The following is a 23,343-nucleotide window of genomic DNA, read 5'->3' as shown; positions in this document are numbered from 1 at the left end:
CTACGCACTCACATTTTTCTTCATGTTGAGTCACTCAGCGCCCTACGACCTACATTAGTATAGGTCAACTAATCAAGGATCATATTAAATGCAATTAAGGCCAAAACAAATGAGGCATGACAACTGGCTTTGCTTATCTTAATAAGGCTGGAGACTCAATGTGCATTAATGGGCATAATTCAGGCACACCAAAACAGAAGAAATGCTAACAATGTGCTTGTAGTATTGGGAAGGCTGCCTGGCTGCAGTGTTAAATTACTGTGAGGTGCAGCTTTCTATCTTTTTCTCTTATTCATTTTAATATATATTACAAAAGCACTACAAAGTAGAAGCATGTTACCATCTTAATTATATACTGATTCATAATTCCATAATATATGCTTCATCAATCTAAAGCAAGTGGCCTACAGGTTTTTATGTATATAGTTTTGTCATTTAAATTTGAAAACGCCAGATGTTATTTACACCGTGTTAGGATTTTATGACAAGTGGACCAACAGAAATGGATTAAAAACACTCAAACTTTGTTATACTAACTTGCATGGGCCCTTTTCACAAGAAATGGAAGTATGTAAACTTAGGGCAAAACAAATTCAGCTTTTCCTGTATTATTAAGCTCAGAAATACCTTCAGCTCACAGCTTCACCTCAGGAAAGGAGTGTCACTTTATCTTTGTCATGATTGAAATACTGAAGTACTGAAGTCATAGTTGAAGTCAGTAATGAAATTCAAGGATGCTTCCAGAATTGTTAGAGAACACCAAACACACAACAACATGGGACTTCAGGCTGAATAAAGAGTAAAAAATCCTTGTGGAAGAATTCCTTCACATCTATCAAAGTACATCACGGTCAGCTAACATCTACAGACTGATAAAATGATGAGTAGGTGAAAAAAACTTTATCCAAAGTGATAGATTACCCATGTTAGCTTGAATGTTGAAACAATACTTTGTTATCCAACAATAAACATGTACATAGCACTAGCAGGGAGTGTGCTGTGTTGACAAGGTCCGTAACACCACTGTACATGTTTTTTTCACAACTGCCAGTTCCAGGGAAGAAACATCTTCCAGCTGCTGAGCACTCACTTTCTCAAATACTGACAGCGAAATCTGAAAACTGTTCCACTGAAAGCGGCTGTGAACAGCACCAATTCTAAAGTGCAGAGTGCCTGCAGTGTAATGTTGTAATGCTGACACAGAGCTACTTTCCCTCCGCATGAGAAACTTTATTCTTTTTTCTCTCCTAAATACACAAGGCCATTTTTGTCTCTGCTCATTGTAGGCTGAGAAGCCATCGAAACTAAGGCAAGAATGCTTTTGTTTCGAGCTTCAACACTCGGGTAAGCTGTACAAGTTCTACTCAACCATCATTGTGGAATGTAGAAACATGAAAAGGGTCTGTTGAAAGGTAATTGTTTTTCTCTTGTCCTGTAAGGTTAGTTTTCTGGAGACACAAACTATGATCTGACAGCGACAATATACGTAATTGTGCACCAACTCTTTGTGTCTATTTTAATTCACTAATAATTGGTCTTCTCTGTAGCCCACATATGCTTTTAATCTTTCCAGTTAAAGCCTCCATGACATTTCTATTTTGACTGTTGAGTTACAGCCAATGCAAATAAACATTGTAAGGGAGCAGCTTCTTCAGAAAATCTCAGTCTTCAGTAAAATGCATCCACAAACATCACTGCTTTTAGGTAATGTTTCAGAGTCAAGCTATTAACTTAAGCAATAGAACAAGGACTATGTTATCACAAATGACATGACAAGCTGGAGTTAGCCAGAAACTAATATAATTCATGAGCTGTGAAATTCTTTAGAGACTGGCTGGAACAAAATGATATTCAGGTTAGTCAGGCAAGTATAAAAAAGTTAGGCTAAAGCTGATGTTATGATGGTTTTATGGCTCTATCCCTGTAGTAAAAGAATACTTTTTCTGGTACTACAACATTTAAGCCGTCTTTGTTCAAGGTTTCTGTGTTATCATGAATAACATCATAGCTGAGATTCAGTCACAGGCTGAAAGCAAATATTTTAAATCATCACAGTAGTGATGGTATTCATGATAACACACTGTTGCTTTTATTCAACAGTTCTGCAGAATAAAGAAAAATGTAAAGCACAGAAAGATTGTATTAAATGTGCTATATTAGTCGCAATTCCTTCTGCCACAAAAGTATTACTCTTTGCTTTATAGATAGAGTCATGACACTAACAATATCAGGTTCAGCTCACTTTTTCAATACATTTTTTCAAGTATTTCCATCTTGTTTGCTGAACTGTCCTTTGCCTATTCCAGTTTGTTTAGTTGTTCCATCACAGTTGCCAACCAGAACGCTCACAACAACATGTTAAAATATAATCCTGTGGTCACTCTCTTCTTTACAATCTGACCAAGGAGACTGTGGGTCAAATATTAGCTTATAGAAGTTATCTAATGTGTCCGTTTTCTGTTTTTACATATGCTTAAGTTGAAACTCAGTAATTAGCTGCAGCGTAAAGCAAGTCAATTCATAGCAACCAATGCTCAGCAGAGTGATAAAGTTATGGTGCAAAAAACTGTATTGTGACCATAAAAAACAGCAAAAGTTAAACGACTCTCAACAAAATTGTGCCACTGGATTGAATTGTTGCATATGCACATATGCAGGAGCTGTCAACCATCAATAGCATGACTCCTTTCCTTAGTGTGGGAGAAACTAAGAAGTCAAGCTTAGCTGCTGATTTAACAAAATGAAAAAAAAAACTTTTGGGGCAAATATTTGTGTCCTAAACAGCCATTGTACAATACTAGGTGTGATCATACAATTAAATGCAACATAGTGACTAATTGCTTGTGAGAGTATATAGGGATATGTAGGGATTACAAACTGTAAAAATAAATTTAAGCAAACAAAATTGTGTTTGTCCACTTTTGTTTTTCTTTTTTTAGACAGTATTTGAAAACACCAGCTGTCTTTTTACATTGTCTGAAAATTTCACAATGAATGGAACAACAGAAATAGTCCAAAACTGCTTGGAATAAAATCTCTTAACCTCAATTTACAGGTTAAAGTTTTGTTCAATTATTGGTAAAATGTTTTATGTTTTGTATGTAACGTATGTAATATGGCTTCATCGATCCACTACAAAGTCATATCAGTCTCAGGCCAGTGTCAGAGAAAAAATCTGGAAGAGATATTATAGGGAAAAACTGAATGTGATCCAATCTTGTAACAAATCTGTTATGAAATAGCATTCACTCACACTGTGTGATGAGATATTATTTTAAAATTCTCATCTTAAGTGAAATGCTATAATTAAAGGGCCCATATCAGGGAAAATGTTCTTCTCTCCTTTTTAAATAAAAGAGTATGATAGTAGCTAGTATGTAAACATTGTTAAAGTTTCAAAACATAGCACTCAGTTTGCAAATGGAAACTTTACTGCCTGTTTTGAATGAAATGTTTTTGCGATGTCATGAAAACAACAAATTTACAAATATCTGCCTATTCAACCTACAGCAGTTAAGCCCCACCCATTTCTGTTGAAGTGATAAGGATTGCCAACAGTCTGGTCTGTTTTTTGATTAAACCACAATACAGGTCAAGCAATCAGAACAGAGGTCATTACCATACAGCATTCTTAAAGGGACCCGTAACAGAAACAGCCTGTTTTTGTTTCCAAAGGATAAGAAGTTGTAAAATGGTCTGTTTTTGATACATAAAACCACAGAAATGTCATCAGTTAACAAAAAAGAGAGAATAATGGAGGATATTAAATTAAATGACCCATATTAGTCCCACAACGGGGAAATTTCACCTCTGCATTTAACCCATCCGTGAAGTGAAACACCACATACACACTAGAGAGCACACTCGCCCGGAGTGGTGGGCAGCCCTATCTGCAGCGCGGTGAGGGGTTGGGTGCCTTGCTCAAGGATGCCTCAGTCATATGCTGTCAGGTCTGGGAATCAAACCATCAACCTTCCAGTCACAGGGCCGGTTCCCTAACCTCCAACCTATGACTGCCCCATGTTGTCTGTAAACATATAATTTAAAGCTAAGTAGTCTTAAAGGAAAAAAAATCTGGTATCAGCAAATACTCAAAGTTTTAATATTGGTATCAGAAAAAAAATTGGTATCATGCTATCTCTAGCTCTGATGAATGTCCCGTGAAAGTCAAAAGGAGCAACAAACTGCTTTCTCAGCCTCCAGTGAGGCTTATAGGCTAAAGCAAATTTCAAAATGCATACTTTTTGACAGTAGGCCTGGTCCCGGACCTGCTCTGAACAGAGGAATAAACTAACTTAACATCCATTGCCTTACAGAGTGCAAGCAAATAGTTTGAAAAACAGCTTGTGCTCATTTCACACTGGTCATCAACACCTTTCAGGAATAAGAGGAAGCAAATGCCACAACCAATCAGTCGTCAAAGCAAGGTCTCCAAAAGCAAAGTTAGCATGTCTCATCTTTCATCCCTGCGCAAGGAAAAGAATCAACTGAAGGCGGTTACAGGCAGGCACAGCTAGGCAAAAGCCACATGGCCGGTCCATCAGGTTCTGAGGGAGAAGCTCATACTTGTTCTACTGTCAGCTCAGGTGCATGAGTCACTCACTTCACACACAAACATACATGCATAAAAAGAGTGTGCAACGAAGAAACGGTGCAAAATAAAGCATGCCGGTGAAGATGTATAACAAAACACATGGCTGAAGTTGGCTTCTTATTTGAATGGTCCATTCCACATTAAATGGTGCAGCTCTGGATCCACAGGCCACAGGCACCAGAGCGTAACTGCTGAACCATTTGAAGTGGAATGGAAAATTTGAATAAGAAGCCGACTTCAGCTTAGTAAACAAATGGCTCATCTGCACCTTTTAGTGATATATGAGCTTTCAAGCAGTGTCCGTGTGTCAAGGCCAGGCATAACTTGTCTGTAATTGCTAGTGCTGCATTTTACCCTGCCAATGGTTAAAGTTGTCACAGAACAACTTTATCATTTTCACACTAGAGCCCCATCCCCTTCGAGAGAGCGAATTCCCCTTCTTAATGTCAGACTAGAATGCCAGTTCACTCAATTAATTCAGCAATTTCGCAACCAGCCACACATCTCTGTCCCATAAATTATGAAGAGCTTGGAAAAAAAAAAAGTCAAGGTGATTCCATGTGTAGTAATGAGCAAATATGATCTTATTCCTTACTGGCAACTGTTGCTCAAGAGCTTATTCTTCTCATACATTCATTGAGGGATCGACCACATACTGGATCTTATCTTGCATCCATCTGTTGTGCCGTCACGCCCTTTTGCAAGATGGAGAGGTGAGAGCTGAAAAAAGGGAACTGTGTTTAGAGGCCATGAATAAACAAACACATTGGCAAGAAGAGATCCAGGTAAGGCAGGTGTGCCAGACGTTAAAAGCTGAGAACAAACAACCAGCCCTGCTTCTGTGGCTCATTTCTTCCTGGGAGCTTCCTGGGAAATCCGGTCATCATTTACTGACCTGCATTTCTCAGGCTTGATAAAATAAGATATGTAACAGTCACTGCTGCTCTATTTGTGCTCTTATATATAAAAAAGACTGTGCACTTGAATGAGCCATTATTTGCATGCTTCACTGGCAGAAGTACATGAACTGATGACCCATTGACATAAATGAGAAGACTTAACAAGCACTATGAACAGTGTTGTTATTTTTCTTTTTATTCTTCTTTATCCTATAGCTTTAAAAGACTTTTACACATATATGAAAAGAAAATCATCCCCACGGCCTAACCACTATATGATAAAAAAACGAACCCGTTTATAAAAAGCTGAACACATCTGTTTGAAAGTTAAACCATACACCAGAATTGTACCGATATTTACAAATCCCATTAAATTACAACATAAATTAGAAAATATTTACATTTAGGGTGAGATGGAAACAACAGTTCTAGTCCAATTCATCTAAAGGCATTAAAAAGACGTACTGTATTTACAGAAAACATATATAATTTCACACAAAACATACATGCATATGTCTATCTGATCTTCCCTGACCGACGGATTCCAAAAAATGTTGAGCGGAAGTTCCTAATTGTTCGTAGCTGGGGACAATTTGTTCTTAAAAACCCCATAAATGGCCAGGAGCCAGCAATATGTCCAGGCTTTCATTCCACTCTCATATATCTTTGCCTGTTTGCATTGTTTTTCATGTAGTTGCTAAATAATAAGCCTTAAAATATAATACACCTGGGAATTTAAGGAGACTAAAATATATCGCTCCTGAAAGTGGCATGTAGTCTCCACAATGATTTAGTGCCTTTAGGGTGATTTAAATCTGGACTTATTTATCTTGAGATCCACAACATACATAGCACTCACTCATGCTAACAATACTCCCACAGACAAAAAGTACAATAACACTGCGTCCAAATTGAATCAAGCAAAGAGCAACTCTTTCTCTCGATCACATGTCCTCTGCATGTTCTATAGGGGTTCAGCACCAAGAAGACAAAAATGTAGGACTTCCTCTTCATGAAAAAATAAACAAAAACACAAGAGAAAATATTTTAAATCCACATAAACTCTTGAAATGGTGTCTGGATTGTTTTGTTTTTTGTTTTTGTTTTTTTAGTTTTTTTTTAAAAAAAAAAAGCTTCTCAGCGTCGAGCCATGGACAACATGCATGTGTCTACAGATGCTGTTGAGGAAAGTGGTAATCATCTACATGAGCCACTCAAAAGGGGCAAAGCACTTAAACGTCTGTGTCAAGGAGAAGTTCTGGAAGACCAGGACATGAAGGAAGGGACACTGAGCGATGCCCAGCGTCCATCAAAATCAACGTGAAACTGAACCAATGACAACAACTACGATGACAAGAATGCGACAGTCAAAGGTAGTCCATGAGACACCACAGTCCTTAAAAAGCTCCAGTCTAGCTTCATCCGTTCACTTCCTGTGCTTGTCCATCTTGTCTGTGGCTTTGCTACCTCCATCTGAGGAGCCTTGTGAGGTGTCTCCACCTGCACTCAGGTACATTTTGTCCACCTGCTTGAGAGCCTCGTTGAGGTAGTTCTGCAGCGAGGTCATGGCAGCGCAGATGGCCGGGGAGCCGAAGCCATGGGTGATGAGGCTGAAGTGGGTCAGGCACCCTTGGATCCCTGGTTCCAGGATGGGCGCAGGCCGTGAGTTGCCCAGCGGAGAACGATCTTGGGTCAGGAGGTCGGTGAACTCCTTGCAGATTTGCCTGGTTGGGAAGAATTTTAAATTATACACATTAAAAATTTGTCAATCTATCTTTCTTTTTCATTTAGGAAATAAACAATAATAGTAGTTAAGATGCACATAAATAGAATGAGTCACCTCATGGAACCCCCACATGTGTCAGACTGCTACAGTTGTGGAACAATGTAGAAATGTCTACAAATATATTATTCTTATTAATCTGCACTGTCTAGATCAGAGGGAACCTGGAATATGGATTCAAGGTGCAGATTTGAATACCTCTGGCCTAGACATTGGAGAGGGATGCCAAATTTTGTTAAATTGCTGAATTCTGACTACTAATGTTGAACCTTATTTTCTCCAGATGTGAGACTTTTTTCATTTTTAATTACGCCACACTTTAGCAGATGAGTCACTTGACCCCCAGTCAGGATACTAGTACTTTCTTTGATGTGAAAAAACACAAGATAGCAAATGCTGTTGGGAATCTCTGAAGCTTGAAGAGCTCATTAGAGACACCAATCGTTACCAGAAGTGGGTCAGGGGACAGCAGATATGAGCAGATATGTTTCAAATGGGAAAATAAGAAAGCTACTCTTTATTTTGAGCATAATTCTGGAAGTTCTTAAGGCAAAATATTAAACCAACATAGACTATTGCCTACAAAATTTATAGAATTTTGATTGAAGTGTTAGGAATCTGGAAGAAGTAGGATGGTTTTGAGAGTAATGTGGTAAATGGAAAAACTGAGAGGACTGAGAGTTACTCACTTGGCTGCCAAGAGCATGTTCTTGCGAGAATTGATCTCGTTGCGTTCTACATGTGGACGTCCAAGGTACTCGGCAACTGCCTTGGCAGGAAACTCAGTCTCGCAGACATAACCAAAGTCTCGGGCCAGGTGTACGGCCTCACCTGCAGATGTTAATCAGAGGTGAGTCAGGTTCATAAAACTGTGCAAACGAAATTGACTCATCGTTCAACCCAGCAGTTCACCCAGTGACTCAAGTAGTGCCACAAAAAAGAATCAGTTCCCAGCCAGAGGGATTTGAGAGCTACTGAGAAGAACATAGATGGACACATCTTCTCTAGGAAGGGAGGGGTGGGCGGTCATACTGCATGCTTTTAATGGGCTTATGTAGCTGAAGGCAGCAAACAGTTCCACTGATCCAACAGAGGCTCTTATTGATAGACCACCCATTACACCGCAGAGTCTCCATCTTTAAGGTCAGTCTCTCCTCTTGGCTAGCAAACACATGATAACAAGCTCCAATTCAGCTTTGAAGGTCTCTAAATAACATAGCCTTCCAGTCATGTTCCTCGTCCTACTAACAGTGAGAATGGCAACATTACGGAAAGGAAAAGAGTATTCCGTGTAGCTGTGGGCTCTAGCTCACTCATGATGCTTGCATTAACATCTCAGTGACTCATTGCTTGAATATGCTCTTGCAAAAGGTACATCTTCAGATGAAATGTCATGAAATTAAAGCATTTGTTAGCACATGCCCTTAAGGTCAATTTGTACCGTGTGAGTATATATAAAAACAAAAAAACACGGTTAGCATTTTAAGATCTTAAGAACGCTTGAGATGGCTGAGCCAGTACATGTCATTGTCTAGCATGATAAACAGCTCCAGTGCAGATGATCCGCTGGAATTTATAGGTCTGGTTTTTATGAGCCATTTCTTGCTCTTCAAGTTTTGGGCAGCTGCTTGCTAACCTCAAAATGTCAACTGAAACATCTTCACACATGCAAACTCTTTCTTTATGTCTGATGAAAGCTAGGCTGCATTCACATAGTGGCTATTCTGTCTTTTGTACTGGGTATAGAATAAAAAACATGAGCTTAAGACAAGCAAGCAGTAATAGCAAGTCAGTGAAATCTGACTTGGAGTTTGTGTAACCATGTCTATTTTAAATGACACTATTTGGGGCAAATATTATCTGTCACATCACATACAGATTAAAATGTGGCTGCACTGCTAACTTGTGACCATGACTGCTTCTATGGTGCCACAAAAGGGGACATTCAGAAAAAAAACTCCTACCTTCTACTAGTGCTGTTAGCAAGGTGACATTAGCTGCCTTTCTGCGACCTGCTGGCAAGTTCAGCCCGATCTTGTCCAGCTTCTCTCTGAGGGATCGTCCACCGTTCTTTGACTTAGCCCTGTGTGATACAACAAACCATATGTAAATGTTTCTGTCCTAATTAACCACATGTTAACTGCAGGAAAAACACATGAGCTTTGACAATGAGAGATATTTTTCCTCTAATCTACTGTATGCGTCTTGAAATTCACATGAATAAATACAAAACTGCAAGTGTGCAGACAAATGAAACCACAGCCTCAGAGCCCTTGGAAGGAAAATACACAAACACACACACACAGATGCACACACGCACAAATTCCCCACTTAATTGAGCCGCTTCATTTTTCCACATGACTAGGCCTGGAGGCCTAGCGCTGCCCTCCGCATGGCGGGTGAGTGAGAAGCGACATCTTTAGGGAGGAGTGACTACCCCCTGACTGCCCCCCCCCCACCCCAAATGATCTCTACATGACCTACTTAATAATGTCTGTCACACATCTCTATGTGTTTTTGTTTCAGGAAAAAGAAAGTCCTGACATTGTAGGAAAACCAGAAAAAAACAGGACTAACCTTCACTGTCAGGACCAGCAAATTATGTATTATTACAAATATATACTTATATACACACTCAGATGCACTATATATATATACACACTATAGATGCATATATATATATATATATATATATATATATATATATATATATATATATATATATATATATATATATATATGTGTGTGTGTGTGTGTGTGTGTGTGTGTGTGTGTGTGTGTGTGTGTGTGTGTTTGAACACCTCCGGTAAAATGAGCCAAACTTAAAATGTCACTTTTCTGTAAATTTTAGTGACATTTAGTAACATATTGTGGGGAAAAATATAACATAAATATAACATAAAAGACAACTTTTGCACATGCCACATTTTGTGTTTTGATTTTTCCCCAATATGTTAAATTCAGCAGAGAAACAGTAATTGTGCCAATTTTTTACTTGTAAAATACATAAAACCTGTCATTTGCCCAAACTTTGAATACAAATCAATTATATTACTATTACATTGAAGTATTTACATACATTGACCATAAGTCTGAGGTCACCAGAGAAAATGCTTGTATTTTGCATTCTTTGAAAACATTGAACTGTTTTTGACATTTTAACATGAATGTCAGAATTTCTCAGTGTTTGAAAGTTCCTCCTTTTCTTTTAACGAAGGCGTGCATGTTTATTTTTATCTTTTCGTACAAAGGACTCAATGTGGTCAAGGTTACAATTTTGCTTAAATTTGAATTGTAATCCAGACCTAGTGCAGAAACCTAGATATTTCCTCTTGTTATAAAAATGAATTTATTTCCAGGTTTAAATGAAAAAAGTTCCAGGATTTTCAATGTGGTCTTTTGACCCCAATCTATATATAATACATATGACACACTTGTAAAACAGCACATCCTGACACAGTACAAAAACAAACCTGTGTGTGTGTGTATGACACACATAGGAAGTGAAAAACGGGCATTCCCAGCAAAAACAGCTCACACACATCAGAGCTACGGTAACACCCCCTTCTCTCTCTGTTTCCCTCAACACTGTTCCTGCCCGCATATGGGGCAACAAGGGGCATGAGGTCAATTGTTCAGCTACAGTTGAAATCAGCCAAGCAGCCCCTGTCTTCACACATACACTCCTCCTCACTCCTTTATATTTACATTTACAGCATTTAGCAGACGCTCTTATCCAGAGCGACTTACAAGAAGTGCTTTGTCAATCTAGAGAAAGTATCTTTGCTAGTTACCAATAGCTTAGAGAAAAAGACAGTCCTGAGCTCAGATACTGCTAGAAACAAAGTCACTGTAGATACCGAGAGAAAAAGGAACAGAGTTGAACGCAGAACTCTGTGCCATTCAATGCAATACAATAACAATAAACTACAATACACTACACTACACTACACTACACTACACTACACTACAATACAATACAATACAATACAATAAACTACAATATCACACAGATACAGATATACATGTAATGCTCCTCACCATCTACAGAATGACTGAAGGCATTAATCGCTACAGCACATCGCATACATGTAACAGTTTTAACTAAAAGATAAGTCATTGCGCTGTACCACAGATAACATCAAAATATAATAAAAAAGCTACCCAGTGTTTAAAAAGGCTTATAAAGCATGAGGTCCAAACATACAAATATAAGAAAAAAATTTATAACTAGCGTAATTTGTAGAGACTGTGTGTAACAGTCTTATGGCAACAAATTATGTCATTTCATTTTGTATATCCATATGACAAATATATACAGAATTACACTTTAAACATTTCTCCAAAAACAAATAAGTAATCACTGATAAAAACACCATGTGCTTCTCTCCACTAAAATATATCAAGAACACAAACTGGGCATTTGTTAAACCAGCGCTTTGTGAAGGTTGAAAATATGTGTTTATTTATAGGCATATTAGTTTCTGTTTCTCACCTGCGTAGTACTCCCCCAAGCAGAGAGGCATTGAGACACTCAGGTGGGGACAGGCGTCTCTGGACCTCGGCTACAGTCACTTTGTATTTGGAGGTGGAGCTGAGCAAAGAGAGGCGGCCCGGAACTGAGCAGAACACTTCTGTGGGATTGGACACCATACCCAGCAGGGACTCCTTCTGGAAGGGAAGACCCATCGGATTCCCCTTGGGAAGGGTCACTGGACCTGGGGAGGAGAGACATACAATTATGCTCAACCATATTGTTCCAGTAACACAGCGGAGGTGGACGAAAGGCAGACAGTGATTTTAATTTATAATTAGAGTTTATGGAGGGAATCTTTGCGATTGTTTGGAAAACAGACAATATCTCTTTTATGGCTGTGAAGCCATCCAGAAGCCGTCCAGAATCTTTTTCAGAGCTGTATTTCTCCAATATTGAATTCAATGGCATTTAAACTGAACAGACTATAGTAGATGTGGACAATTTTGTTGAAGTTTCATGCTAAAAGTAAACAACCTTTGTCGCTTTCGAGAAAGCTGACCTTTTAACCTCTTAAAGTCTAAGACACTTGAGTGTGGGTCCCCACATCTATTCCTCTCTCTTGCATCTTTGCAAGTTTTGGACCCTTTCTAATAGTTACTGACTAATAAGTCTTAAGATCAATAACTGAATAAGAAGCCTAAAAAAGTTAAAACAGTTGCTATCCTCATGAAATCTGTTTCAGTCATGTGCATTTGGTCAAATTACACATTCTGTTGATTTCCTAAGTAAAAATAAGTTAACGCACCCTCTGCACACATCACCAACACACATCTGCATTATTCTTAATATGAAAAAAATAATGCATGGAGAAAAAATAATAAAAAATGTGGCCTGTGCAAAAATGATGGCAGAATTTTAAATTTACCAAGTTTAACTTCCAACATGTTAAACTTGGTAAATACAAAGAAAGTGTGCACGAAAATGTAATAATATAATTTAAATGTGTGCCCTGTAGAGGATGAGTTAACTTACTAAAACATGTCATTTGACAGTGGCTGTTCAAAGTTTTGCATATGACTGTACATCCTTTATATCCCTCACAGTATCTGTGGCGATACTGAAATCACCCACTCATAGAATTATACAAAGTAATTGGATGTGAAGTTCTCTAATGAGAAGCAGATACAGACCCTGATAAGTCACTGCTGTTTACAGGCAAGCTCTTCTGCCTCATTCTGTACAACAATTGCTACAAACTAAGCAAATGGTTCCACAGGCCGTGCTCCGAGTAATAAACAGCACATTCAACAGTCAGCACAATTAGCACTGCTAAACAAAAGCCATCAGTTCCACAGTCGGCATATTACAGTATTTAACAGTGAGAACCTATTTTAATGCTAAACTCTAGTCCCGGGTTGAGCTTAAGCCAAGACTAAAAGGGCTTTTCAGCAGTGACTCACCACTGACATTTCAATGTAGTGTTGAAATTGGCCCTGAGAGACTAAGACCAGGCTCGGTCTCCGAGAGTCTGCCCTGTATATCACCTCCAAACAGGCACCACTACTAAGAGAGCCCCCCTCAACACAGCGTCTCTGAAAGTGATCAAGATGCCACAGTTCTAATTCTGCAGCACACCAAAGAGTAGAACCTCAAAAGCAGGATGGGTGGTCGTTCAGGACAAAAACGGATGTTTGTGTCCTGTGGTGTTTCAGCATGGGCAGAAGCCATATGGCATTAATAAAATATGCACAACTCCGAGACCATTTGGGAAAACAAAATAGATGATGTAAATGTTTGACTAGTAATCCGTCCCCGTTTGATGTTCAGAGTTTATCAAATGGCCTATTCTGTGTCCGAGCCAAGACTCAGATGGTCGAAGAAGCCAACGAGATAATAAATGTGAGCCAAAATTGAGACTTATGTAAGCCATAATAGGGACCTGTGCTGTGCCAGTCATCCATACTATAATCAAGTCTTCAAATCTATTGGCGTAAATGTGCATTTGTCAAGATGCTCCACAGAGTTAAAAGAAACTCGAAATTACTGACTGACGAAAACGAATGCCAAACCTGTCAAATCTGCTTGTGGTGGAAACATCCCATGGTGGACGCACAGAGACACAATAAATTATACCGTATAAAATGGCAAAGATTAGTAAAAAGCTGTGCCCATTGATTCTAGCCATCCTTTTGGTCACTTAAAATGCAGCCCTGTGAAAAAATACTCGTTTGACATTTTTTAAAAGCCATGCAGCCTCTTTGTGGGAAATATGCTCACAGACTTTAATCAAATATAACTTTTTGATCATAATATTTCTAGCCAAAATTGCACTGTTTTCAGTAAACTCTCCTCAGCTTATCACTTTTTATTATCACAGTGTTGTACGCTACCGTATGGGGAGTTTGATACATTTGTTTTTTGTTATTTCTTTTTATTTACAGTAGATATAGCATGTTTTGTCTTTGCGTAGATGTTACATCTAACCAGGGTGGGTGAAAATATGACTTGGAGACATCTTTACTTACACAATACATATCATTATATTCCTGTATTCCACATTACAGAAATATAAGAATGTTATTGAAGTTGGAACAGATACAATACCAGCAAAAGAGCAGTGCCGCAGTTTATATATTGTTTTATCTCTGCATTTAAGCAGCACTAATTAAGCTCTCTTTATAATGGAACCTGCAGCTTTAGGTAGTCACAACAGCCAAGATCTGTGAATTTTTAAACATGACATACTGTGACATAATTTATCCCAAAAACAAATATAGTCATGTTTCCCGGCGCTGCACTTAGCTACACCCTTTATACTACTTTGTTGTATGAACACATCTCGGTGAGGCATAAAGTCATTACAAAGTTTCAGAGAGATCTGCTCACAGTATGAGTGGGTACACGGAAACTGTAATCAAGTAAAAGTGGTACTTCAGTGAAATAAGCTCAGTAGCGGCCAAAGAGCAACTTAAACAGGAGTGAAAAGGTATTTTTAAACTCCTGAAGTTCAGTTCCCTGCAGAACTGCAGCGGAACCTCTTACTACACCCAGCATCTATCTGCATAGGAAGTTTGTTCGGCTCTATTCCTCCCTTTTCGGGATACATTTGGTCTAAATTAAGATGCTGCAAAAGCTACAAAGCGAGAGGTCTGACCAACGCCAGGCAGTCCAGATGCTGAACCAACAGAACAGAATGAAATTAAACCCAACCTTAATGTGAATGAACACAGTGGAGCTGTGGAAATGATTACCTTCCTCGCAAGTATGCATGTTTGATTGTCTAAGTGGAAAAAAAAATCAGCATATCCTCTAGGAAAACCTTACAAATATGCCAATTTTCTGCGAATTTGAGTTCATGTTTTCCATTTGTTTGGAATAATGCAACAGAAAAATAAACACAAGGTGCCATAACTTTTGCACAGGCCACGTCTTCTCCATTATGTGAAATTCAGCAAGTAAACAGCACATATGCATTAAAATGAGCAGTGGTGTGTTCTCTGTAGAGGATGTGTTCACTTATCCTCACGCAAAGAAATCAATAAAAACCTCATGTACACGGGGTGCGCAAACTTTTGAGCAGACAGTCTCCAGCGCTTCAAATGGGGTTTAAGCCCCGGCCGATTTCACCTATTCACTACGTCACGTCAGTGCACAGGTGACTAAGAGCTTCCCGTATGTCTCCGTCTATCTGAGTCTCAAGCACTTCGTGTCCCAACACCTGACTGAGCTCTCCGGGCTCTCTGCGCTCTGCCCGTCTCAGAGCTGCCACACCCCGCGCGTTGTTCCTTCACGTCTCTCTGCGTGTTTCGCGTGACTCCGCCGAGGCGGTCAGCTCTGACAGCACTCAACGCTCATTCACTGCAGCGAGCAGCACTAAGCTCGGCGAACAAAGATGGCCCGGGCCTCTTCTCTCTGAGCCAACAGAGCGTTTTAAAGATTGCCCAACTTCCACAACTTGTCAGCTCGTCTGCCATTTCGCGAGGGTTCCTCCTCCTGACTTTCCATTCATGCCGAGTGAGGACTACAATGCGAGGAGGATCAAGCCCAGATTAGTTAAATGGAGCACGCGGCCAAAACGGATTAGAGAGAGAGTTTGAAGCAGAACTTCCTCAGCCTCTCCCTCTCAGCCTCTGGCCGGGTAAAAGCAGCCACACTGCGGAGCTGGGAGCTGTAACTGGGGCCAGATGTGCATCGTGTTATTTTATGCCCATCTGTATGTTAGTGCGCTTCCCCTGTCTGTCCTGTCAGTCCTCATATTATCAGTGTTAATGAGGAGGAGAGCGCTTTGCTTTGACCCCTCATCCGGCCTGATTTTCAGCGGATATATTATCCAGTCTAACGTGGTCTGTTACGCGTTCTGATAAGCGTTTAAGTACCGTGTGACGCTTTTAAGGCCATAACACAGCTTTCCCAAAACTCAAAAGTTCGGCCACGTTTAGGACGTTTTTCTTGGTTTCCACGTTCTGACGTCTGAATGAAGTGGACAGAGAACACATCTCTGCACATTTGAAGGCATATCTGCTGTTTACTTGCTGAACTGGAGACAACATAAGACGTAGCCTGTGCAAAAGTTATGGCACCTTGTATTTTTCCGTTATTCTAAACTCAACAAACGGAAAACATGAACTCAAATTCTCAGAAAAACTGGCATATTTGTGAGGTTTTCCTAGAGGCTTTACTGATTTTTCCACTTACAAAATCAAACCTTTTGGGTTTTATATATGTATGTATGTATGTATGTAAAGAAGAAGAATAAAAACCTACCTTTTTTGATGACTGTCTGATCGGCGATTACAATACTGTGATCGTCCACATGCTGTGTAAAATAAATCGATATGAAATATTAAAGTTAAAAAGACTCACTCGGTTAACTTTATTACAAATAAGCCAAATATTGACTAAAGACTAAACGTGTTAATATGGCTAAACTGCTTTACGCTGCTACTGTAAATCTAAACTGACTAAACTAAATCACAGAACAAACACCGAGTCAGATTCCTCAGTCTATCACAGTCCAAAAGCCTCAACCAAACAACAGTTTCTCTAAAAAGTGTCCGAGCGCTGACCTGCACGTCGTCCAGTCCTTGGCCCATGTCGTGCATCCCCATGTTCTCGCCTATGGCCGCCTCGATGCTATGGATGTGCGGGGGCAGCAGCTCGGGTCTTCTGAAGCCGTCTCTGCGCACCCCGGACGATCCCCCCTCCAAACCGAGGATCTGGCTGGCCAGCCCGCTGCGGCCATGCGGCCCGAGCCCGTCTTGGTTTTGGCGGCCGGGCCACGGCTGCTGCTGATTGGACGTTGGAGACTGGTGTATGGAGTTGATGTTGAAGGGGTCGCTGAGGTGGGCGTAGGGGTCGCTGGACTGTGTGTAGGGCAGGGGCTGGTACGGAGGGGGGAAGTACGGGGGCTGGAAGTCAGAGCCAGTGGAGTGAGAAAGGGAAGGAGCCGGACTGTAGAGGTGCTGGCTGACCGCGGGCAGGTGGGGTAACCGGGGGTTCCCATTGCTGCTGCCGTCATGTCTCTCCTGCTGGAATAGAGACACAGATGGGACGTCAGGTCAGCACAGAAGTAGCAGTGCTTCATTTAAAGTCCACGCTGTTGTAATTGAAGCTGCCTGTTTATGGCGATTCCTTTCGCTCATTTAAATACCAGCTACAACTGGAACAAACCAGTTTCTTTAATTGGCCTACTTGAACACACCAGCTTCTCCTGAAGGTCAGTCAGAAAGGCATGCAAAAATCACAAAGCTGCGGTGGACAGACTCTACAAAGGGTGATTTAAAGTTTGAGAAGTTTCACCTGAAATGTTTTTCTGTTTTGATGCAACATAAAAGATTAGCAGTGAAAGATAAGCGTAGACAAAGAAGAGTCTCAGGCAAGAAGCGTTGAGGAGAAAAGAGTTAAGCCATTTAACAAAAGGGAATCGTTTGTTTACTTGAAAAGTTAAAAAGAAAAAAAAGCAAACAAACAAAAGTAAATGACAACTTACACAATTTACCCTCAACAGGATAGAATGGCAGATTTTAATTGTTTTTATTAAAAATATAGATTCATTTAATTATTTCGGTTGTAGATTAGAAATATTATAGCATACAATGTTATTCTGATTAGCCAAAATAAACAAATAAACAAATAAATAAAGAAACAAATAAACAAATAAATAAACTGAAAAAAAGTCAAGAACAATACAAGTTAACTGAATTTTTTTTCTCAAATAAGTTTCATATATTAGCACATATGTATCACCACGGGGCACGTATATGACAGAGTACAGGTCACTTCGGTCAGAATCTGTCCCCGAATGTCAAACGTCCACACCTTGAACGAGACTGTCTTTGTCAAGGTGTTATTACTGCGATATAACTGACACTGCGGACAAAGACTGAAGACCAGTCAGCTCAGATTCAGGTGGACTGCAGACTGAATAGAAGCGAAATCAAAGCACGGACCAGACCAGGACAGCGCGAGACCAGGGTTAAATTTTACTTCTGCATATTTATTTTTTAAAAGTCAGACGCTGTTTAATCGGCTCGAGCATTAAACGCACGCGCCCTGTAGGATTTACAGGCCGTTCCAGCTGCTGAACTGCTGTAAACAAATCCTGCTACTGAAGCGGAAAACTTTGTAGCTGTTTATTGTTAAAACTCATAAGCCGCCCTCGCTGTCAGTCCGCTCACTTCAACGGAAAGACACTCCGCGCTGAAACTTTGGCTCATGTGACACGAGGGCAAGCGGAGACAGGACGCCCGGCGCGCGCACTTACCTCGCAGTCCTCCTCGTACTTCACATTATCTGCTAACTTCCACAGCATCTTCTCTCTTTCGGATCAAGGCGAGTCTCACGCACGCGGGCTTGTCACAGTGTCTGCTCGTGCACAGTTTTTACTCCAGAGAGAGCGGCGAGCAAATGCATCAACTGGCGAAGGCGGCGGCCGAGTGTGCGGAGAGGAGGACCAGCGAGCCACATGAAGCTCTGGGCTCAGACTGTCGGGAGATGAACGGCTGCCAAACGTCCCCTTCCAGGAAGAAGCGACTCATGCGCGCGCAGGGCTCTGCAGAGTAACCCGGACTCCCTCTGACGGCCGATCTGCTCTGCTGTCCTTCACTCGCTCATCCCTCCTTAAACCTCACCACTATATTCGCCCAGCCGCAGGAAGGGGGCGGGGCGCCGTCAAGACGTCATAATGAGCGACGACGGGGCGCGCTTTGACGATTGGCCGACGAGGAAACAATGGACCAATTACTGTGCTGTCCGCCTGCTCACGAGCCAGCGCTGCTGGATGTTCAGAAGTCGGTGGCATTTTTGCGTTCGATAAAATAACAACGAAAGGGAAAGTTGGCATCACGTTGGAGACACATCGCCTCAAACTATGATATTATCAATGACGTATGATTCATGATTTGAATAAATGCTGTTTGTAGTATTTCCCACATTTCATACCACAATATATGTGTTTGCATGCATGTATGTGTGTGTGTGTGTCACCAGCCACTTTATTAGGTACACCTTGCTAGTAAAAGGTTGGACCCCCTTTTGCCTTCAGAACTGCCTTAATTCTTTGTGGCAGACTTTCACCAAGGTGTTGGGAACATTCCTCAGAGATTTTGGTTGGTTATTTGAGTTACTGTTACCTTTCTATCATCTCGAACCAGTCTGCCCATTCTCCTCTGACCTCTCACATCAACAAGGCATTTCTGTCCACACAACTGACCGCTCACTGGATATTTCCTCTTTTTTGGATCATTCTCTGTAAATCCTAGAGACGGTTGTGCGTGAAAATCCCAGTAGATCAGCAGTTTCTGAAATACTCAGACCAGCCCGTCTGGCACCAACAACCACGCCACGTTCAAAGTCTCTTAAATCTTCTTTCTTCCTCATTCTGATGCTCGGTCTGCTCTTCAGCAGGTTGTCTTGACCACCTCTACATGCCTAAATGCATTGAGTTGCGGCCATGTGATTGGCTAATTAGCTATTTGTGTAAACAAGCACTTGAATACCTAATAAAGTGGCCGGTGAGTGTATATATGTATATATATATATATATATATATATATATATATTTATGTGTGTGCATTTCTATATACAGTTCAGTCCATGGTTACTGTATAGATGAACAGCTGGTATTAAAGTGTTTGTTATAACAACAGATTATGAGCTATTTCACAGTTTTATATATATATATATATATATATATATATATATATATATATATATATATAGAGAGAGAGAGAGAGAGAGAGAGAGAGAGCGAGCAAGAGAGAGAGAGAGAGAATATGTATATATACTCCAACTGTCTTTTTATCTGTTGTCTGTCTATTTCTGCCTAATATTTATGTCTGTTTTATTTCTATTTTTTATTTCTGTCTAATATATGTATGTTTATGAACAGTTATATGTATTGCTACTATCTATCTATCTATCTATCTATCTATCTATCTATCTATCTATCTATCTATCTATCTATCTATCTATCTATCTATCTATCTATCTATCTATCTATCTATCTATCTATCTAGTCAAGCGTTAGAGATGGAATCACAGCACGGTACCGTGTATTTTCGTTGTTGTTATAAGACAAATAAGAACTGACTAAATAAATGACGTGCTCCGCTAACACGTCACCAGCGCACTCACTTCTACCTCTAAATTCATTTGTGTGCTATACATCGAGATTTAATCCCTCAGATTATGAGCCGTCAGGTGAAAGAGTGAAGCCATGCCCACACCGAGAGGTCAGCTCTGTCTGTAGACGGTACCATCCCATCATCCTTTGAAGTCATTCTAACACCAGTGAATCCCATATAAGCCCTGAGTCTATAAGCCTTTGGCTGTTTACATGCTGAGGTAGAGCGGAGTCTGTCTGCTGCATCTTTGCCTCCTCGCTCACAGCGAGCTGCGTTTTCTTAACCACTAAGCGCCACAGATTGCCTCTCTAATCTTAATCACCGTTTTCGGTGGAACTTCGAGCGGCCAGAACAAGGCAAAACAAAGCTTTCCGCTTTTGTCTACATAGAACCAAACAACAGCCGAGCTCAGAGGGGACGTTCACCAAATAAATAAAAAGCGCAATAATCAGTAACATGTGCTGCTAAATTGTTGGCGAATCTGTCCTTAAAGATCAATTTATGTAAAGTCGTTAAAGCTCCTCTAAGCACACGAACCCAACGCGGACAGGCTAGCCGACTCATCCACTGCGAACAGACATTTCCAGCTCAGACATTTCCACCGCTCTTGACCTGCTGCCCAAAATGAGGCCTCGGCTGAAACTGTTCTGTATTGAAAAAAAAAAAAGTTTTCCTGCCAAGCACTGTTCACTGCTGTGACCTGTGAAACTTACACAGATTCCCACATCTTTAAAATAGACAGTCTGGCTGCGGAGGTCGACAGCCAGGCGACCGCTCCTGCAGTGGGTTCAGATTTCCAAGAAACATGCAATTTAGATAGAATTTCAAATGTCATGTTTTTCGATATATCATATTACCTTGACTGTAAAGGCCTATATTATAACATTTCTTATTAGCTACACAATAACAGACGCTCTGTAGGCCTAATTAAAGGCCTTATTAATCTACCTATCTTTCTATATATCTTTCTATATACCTTTCTATATATCTATCTATCAAGTGTCTTGAAATTATATATGTAATATAATTGCATATATATACACACATAAATATATATGATCATTTTATGTATATATAATCTAATATATATCTATATAATCACTAATCTACGCCGATTGCATTCTGTTGTCTAAATATGAGTAAATTAAGCTATCCGAATAAAAATACATTTTTCACGTGAAAGCGTGATAGAGAACATTATATATTTACATATATGCTAATAATTTACAGTTAAAAACATCAACGGAGTACGTATCCATTAAAAACGAGTTAGAGTGTCCTCAAAACTACAAATGTACGGAATGTAGGCACAATTATTATTACTATTATTAGCAGCAGTATTATTACTACTACAAGTAGTAGTAGTATTAGTAGTAGTAGTATTATTATTACTACATTAACAGTATATATAGCAGCAGTAGTAGTAGTGATATGGTTGTTATTGTTGTTGTCTTACGATCATTATCACCAGCAGTTTATTTAACATTTGCTGATGTCTTTCTCGCGGATGTGAGAAAACCCTGAAGCTCCCTCGTTGTATTTGAGGCAGGCTGTTTAAATGAGCCCATTAAGACTTCTCACTAATAAATTCAGTTGGAAAGTCCACGTCGGCCTCATCCTCTAATACCCATCAGCAGAAGATGCTCAGCGCAGTCCGGAAAATGCAAAAACAAACAAACAAACAAACAAAAAAACCCCAGAGTATTTGTTCGTCGCTCTCAGAGCGGAATGACCGTCCGGACCGTCACTGTCCGAGCAGGTCACTAATAAACACAGACACGGGACTCACCCTCCAGTCGAGCCTCTCTAATAAGGACATCTGCATGGGTGGCTGCACGGTCCTTTCCGACAAACAGCAAATGCTGAGCTCGCGCTGAGGGAGAGCGCTCACTTACACCTGGCTCGCGGCGCATGCGCGGATCAGCGCAACACCTGAGTGGAGGCCGCGGCATTTGCCCACCGGTATTCCGACAGGCCCCGCCCTCCTGTACCGTGGTTGGCCAAGCGGGGCGGCCCAGAGGATTCGAGCATGAACTACCAGCCAATCCTGGCGCGGGAGGGCGGGGCCTGTATGAAAACGAGTGTGAAAAGAAACGACAACAAGCGCTCAGATCTGCCTCAGAGACGTGCTCGGGATAAGAGTGATCAGCCATCAAAACAATCAATACAAAGACGGAGCGCGGGGACTAATCACGGAGCTGCGAGGCCGGTGTTTATTATTTTTCCCTCCTTAATCCCATTTACGACAATCCTGTAGCTGCATGTTCCAAAAACAGCCCTGATTCATTTTCACCGTTTACTAACCTAAAAGGGTTGCGCTGCTTAGTGCGCCTGGAGACTGATATATGTAAATGAGCTCTGCTCTGATTGGCTGACCTGTGCTGTAACTCGTTCAGTCCAGGCTAAAACACTGCTTTTAACTTTGAGGGGCCTGGGCGGAGCTAAGATGCTCTGAATTGGTGGATCCTGTAGATTGGATCCTGTAGATTGTTTCATAGATTCAAAGTGAGCTCTTTTTGAGGCTTTATGATCTATATATACACGGATTATAGGCGTTGGGGGAGTGAATGGTACTTTTAAATGTATACATAATAGATCATGATACATGATGTTTATTTATTTATTTATTTTTACAATATTCGCTTTTCCATTATATGGCACATTTCCATTATAAGTAATGTTACACAGGTTAAAGTGGAACAGAATATCTCGGAATCTAAGGAAAGTAAGGAGTGGGGAAAATGGCAAACGTCAGGAAGGAACTTGTGTCTGGTGTTTTGGAAGTTTGTAAAACATTCGCGCAGATTTGATCTAAAAATGATCGCACCCTGATAAATAAAGGTTCTGGACAGTTTTCGTTCAGCAAGGTACGAACAATGTAAATCTTCCCTCAAAGGTACAGCAGCGGCTTTAAGGTTCAATTGTGTAGCTTAAATACGTTTTTTCTAGGTGAAAGTACGTATTTG

The 23,343-nt window shown here is 40.4% G+C and overlaps 1 protein-coding gene across 3 annotated transcripts; it reads right to left on the bottom strand.

Moving 5' to 3' along the window:
- Nucleotides 1-5,666: 5,666 nt before the first annotated feature.
- Nucleotides 5,667-22,225, bottom strand: tfap2c (transcription factor AP-2 gamma (activating enhancer binding protein 2 gamma)). Of its 3 annotated transcripts, none has more exons than XM_017705255.2 (7): nt 22,167-22,225; nt 16,820-17,278; nt 16,518-16,569; nt 11,772-11,994; nt 9,241-9,359; nt 7,966-8,107; nt 5,667-7,217 (listed from the first exon to the last, which is right to left on the bottom strand). In XM_017705255.2, the coding sequence occupies exons 1-7, from the start codon at nt 22,200-22,202 to the stop codon at nt 6,920-6,922; spliced, it is 1,329 nt and encodes a 442-aa protein (XP_017560744.1). In that variant the 5' UTR covers nt 22,203-22,225; the 3' UTR covers nt 5,667-6,919. The 3 variants fall into 3 exon arrangements, with proteins under 3 accessions (XP_017560744.1, XP_017560742.1, XP_017560743.1); XM_017705253.2 differs by lacking the exon at nt 22,167-22,225 and adding an exon at nt 18,517-18,858 and having other exon boundaries at nt 16,820-17,281; XM_017705254.2 differs by lacking the exon at nt 22,167-22,225 and adding an exon at nt 18,517-18,858.
- Between the last annotated feature and the right edge of the window lie 1,118 nt (nt 22,226-23,343).

This window comes from Pygocentrus nattereri, chromosome 26, assembly GCF_015220715.1.
Source record: "Pygocentrus nattereri isolate fPygNat1 chromosome 26, fPygNat1.pri, whole genome shotgun sequence".
Lineage (NCBI taxonomy): Eukaryota > Metazoa > Chordata > Actinopteri > Characiformes > Serrasalmidae > Pygocentrus > Pygocentrus nattereri.
Note: the sequence above shows the minus strand (reverse complement) of the source record. Positions and strands in the feature narration are given on the sequence as shown.

Coding starts and splice junctions, on each gene's coding strand:
- tfap2c (XM_017705253.2), bottom strand. CDS start 18,564: ATGCTGTGGAAGTTAGCAGATAATGTGAAGTACGAGGAGGACTGCGAG. Junction 16,570..16,819: donor AAGGACTGGACGACGTGCAG/GTCAGCGCTCGG, acceptor TATTTTACACAG/CATGTGGACGATCACAGTAT. Junction 8,108..9,240: donor GCTAACAGCACTAGTAGAAG/GTAGGAGTTTTT, acceptor TAACATCTGCAG/GTGAGGCCGTACACCTGGCC.